We start from the raw sequence: 929 nt of genomic DNA on the forward strand, positions 1-929 counted from the left end.
TTGCCCCCCCCACCCCCCCAAAAAAAAGCATCTCCCCCGAGCGCAGACTCCCTTTCCGGGTGCTGGGTCTTACAGAGGGTCTCTCTTTTTTTCGGTGGCGGGGGAAAGGATGTTGCGGAAGGACAAGGAGGAGGCGGAAGCTATTAAAAACGCCAAAGCCCTGGAAGAGGAAAAGGCGATGTACTCGGTAAGGGGAGCTCCAGCCAGCTCTGCCCCGTCCCGCTGCAAGCCTTAGCTGGCCGGGAGCCTCCTGGGGCACTGGGCTGGGGCCCCCCCAGTGCTCCCAGAGGCACCTCTGCCTCCCAAAGGGGGGTCCGTAAATGCCAAAACATGGCTGCTCTCCAAGGGCTGTCGCTCTCGCCGCCAGAGGAGGGAGTTCAGGGAGAAACGCTTGAAAGGGAGGAAGATCAGCCCGCCCAGGTGAGCCCCCCCAGCCTGGCAGCCGAGATGGGGCCCCGAGGGCTCGGCCACAGCCCCGCACCGCTCGTATCCATCCCAGGCTGCTCCTCCCTGTTTTGTCCCAGGCATCATCCGTGCCAGCTTGCGTGGGGTCCTGGGGGCTTTGTCTCCCCAGGTGACGTCCCACCAATTTCTCCTTCCCTAATGCCTTCTCCTTTCGCAGCTACGCACGGAGAGACAGCCCCACCTACGATCCCTACAAACGGTGAGCAGCCACGGGATGAGAGGGTTCTCCAGGCTGGGGACATCCCCTTCCTGCAAATCCCCGCGGCCGGTGGGGAACCCAGCACCTGGAAGGTTTTGGGAGGGAGCCTTCTCGGCACCTGAAGCCACCTCCCTCCTTGCAGCTCCCCCTCAGAGTCCACCTCCGAATCCCGCTCCCGTTCCCGTACCCCATCTCCTGGCCACGAGGAGAAGATCACCTTCATCACCAGTTTCGGCGGCAGCGATGAAGAAGCGGCGGCGGCATC

General features: G+C 63.2%; 1 protein-coding gene across 1 annotated transcript; it reads left to right on the top strand.

Annotated features, from left to right (window-relative positions):
* Window positions 1-106: 106 nt before the first annotated feature.
* On the top strand, window positions 107-924 carry LOC118452364 (CLK4 associating serine/arginine rich protein; the record flags this gene model as incomplete). The annotated part of the gene is made up of 4 exons (XM_035895109.1): window positions 107-187; window positions 347-420; window positions 623-664; window positions 807-924. Coding segments are annotated over exons 1-4 (312 nt in total), but the record flags the coding sequence as incomplete, so codon positions are not given.
* Window positions 925-929: the final 5 nt, after the last annotated feature.

This window comes from Egretta garzetta, unplaced genomic scaffold, assembly GCF_000687185.1.
Source record: "Egretta garzetta isolate BGI_Z169 unplaced genomic scaffold, ASM68718v1 scaffold1560, whole genome shotgun sequence".
Classification (NCBI taxonomy): domain Eukaryota; kingdom Metazoa; phylum Chordata; class Aves; order Pelecaniformes; family Ardeidae; genus Egretta; species Egretta garzetta.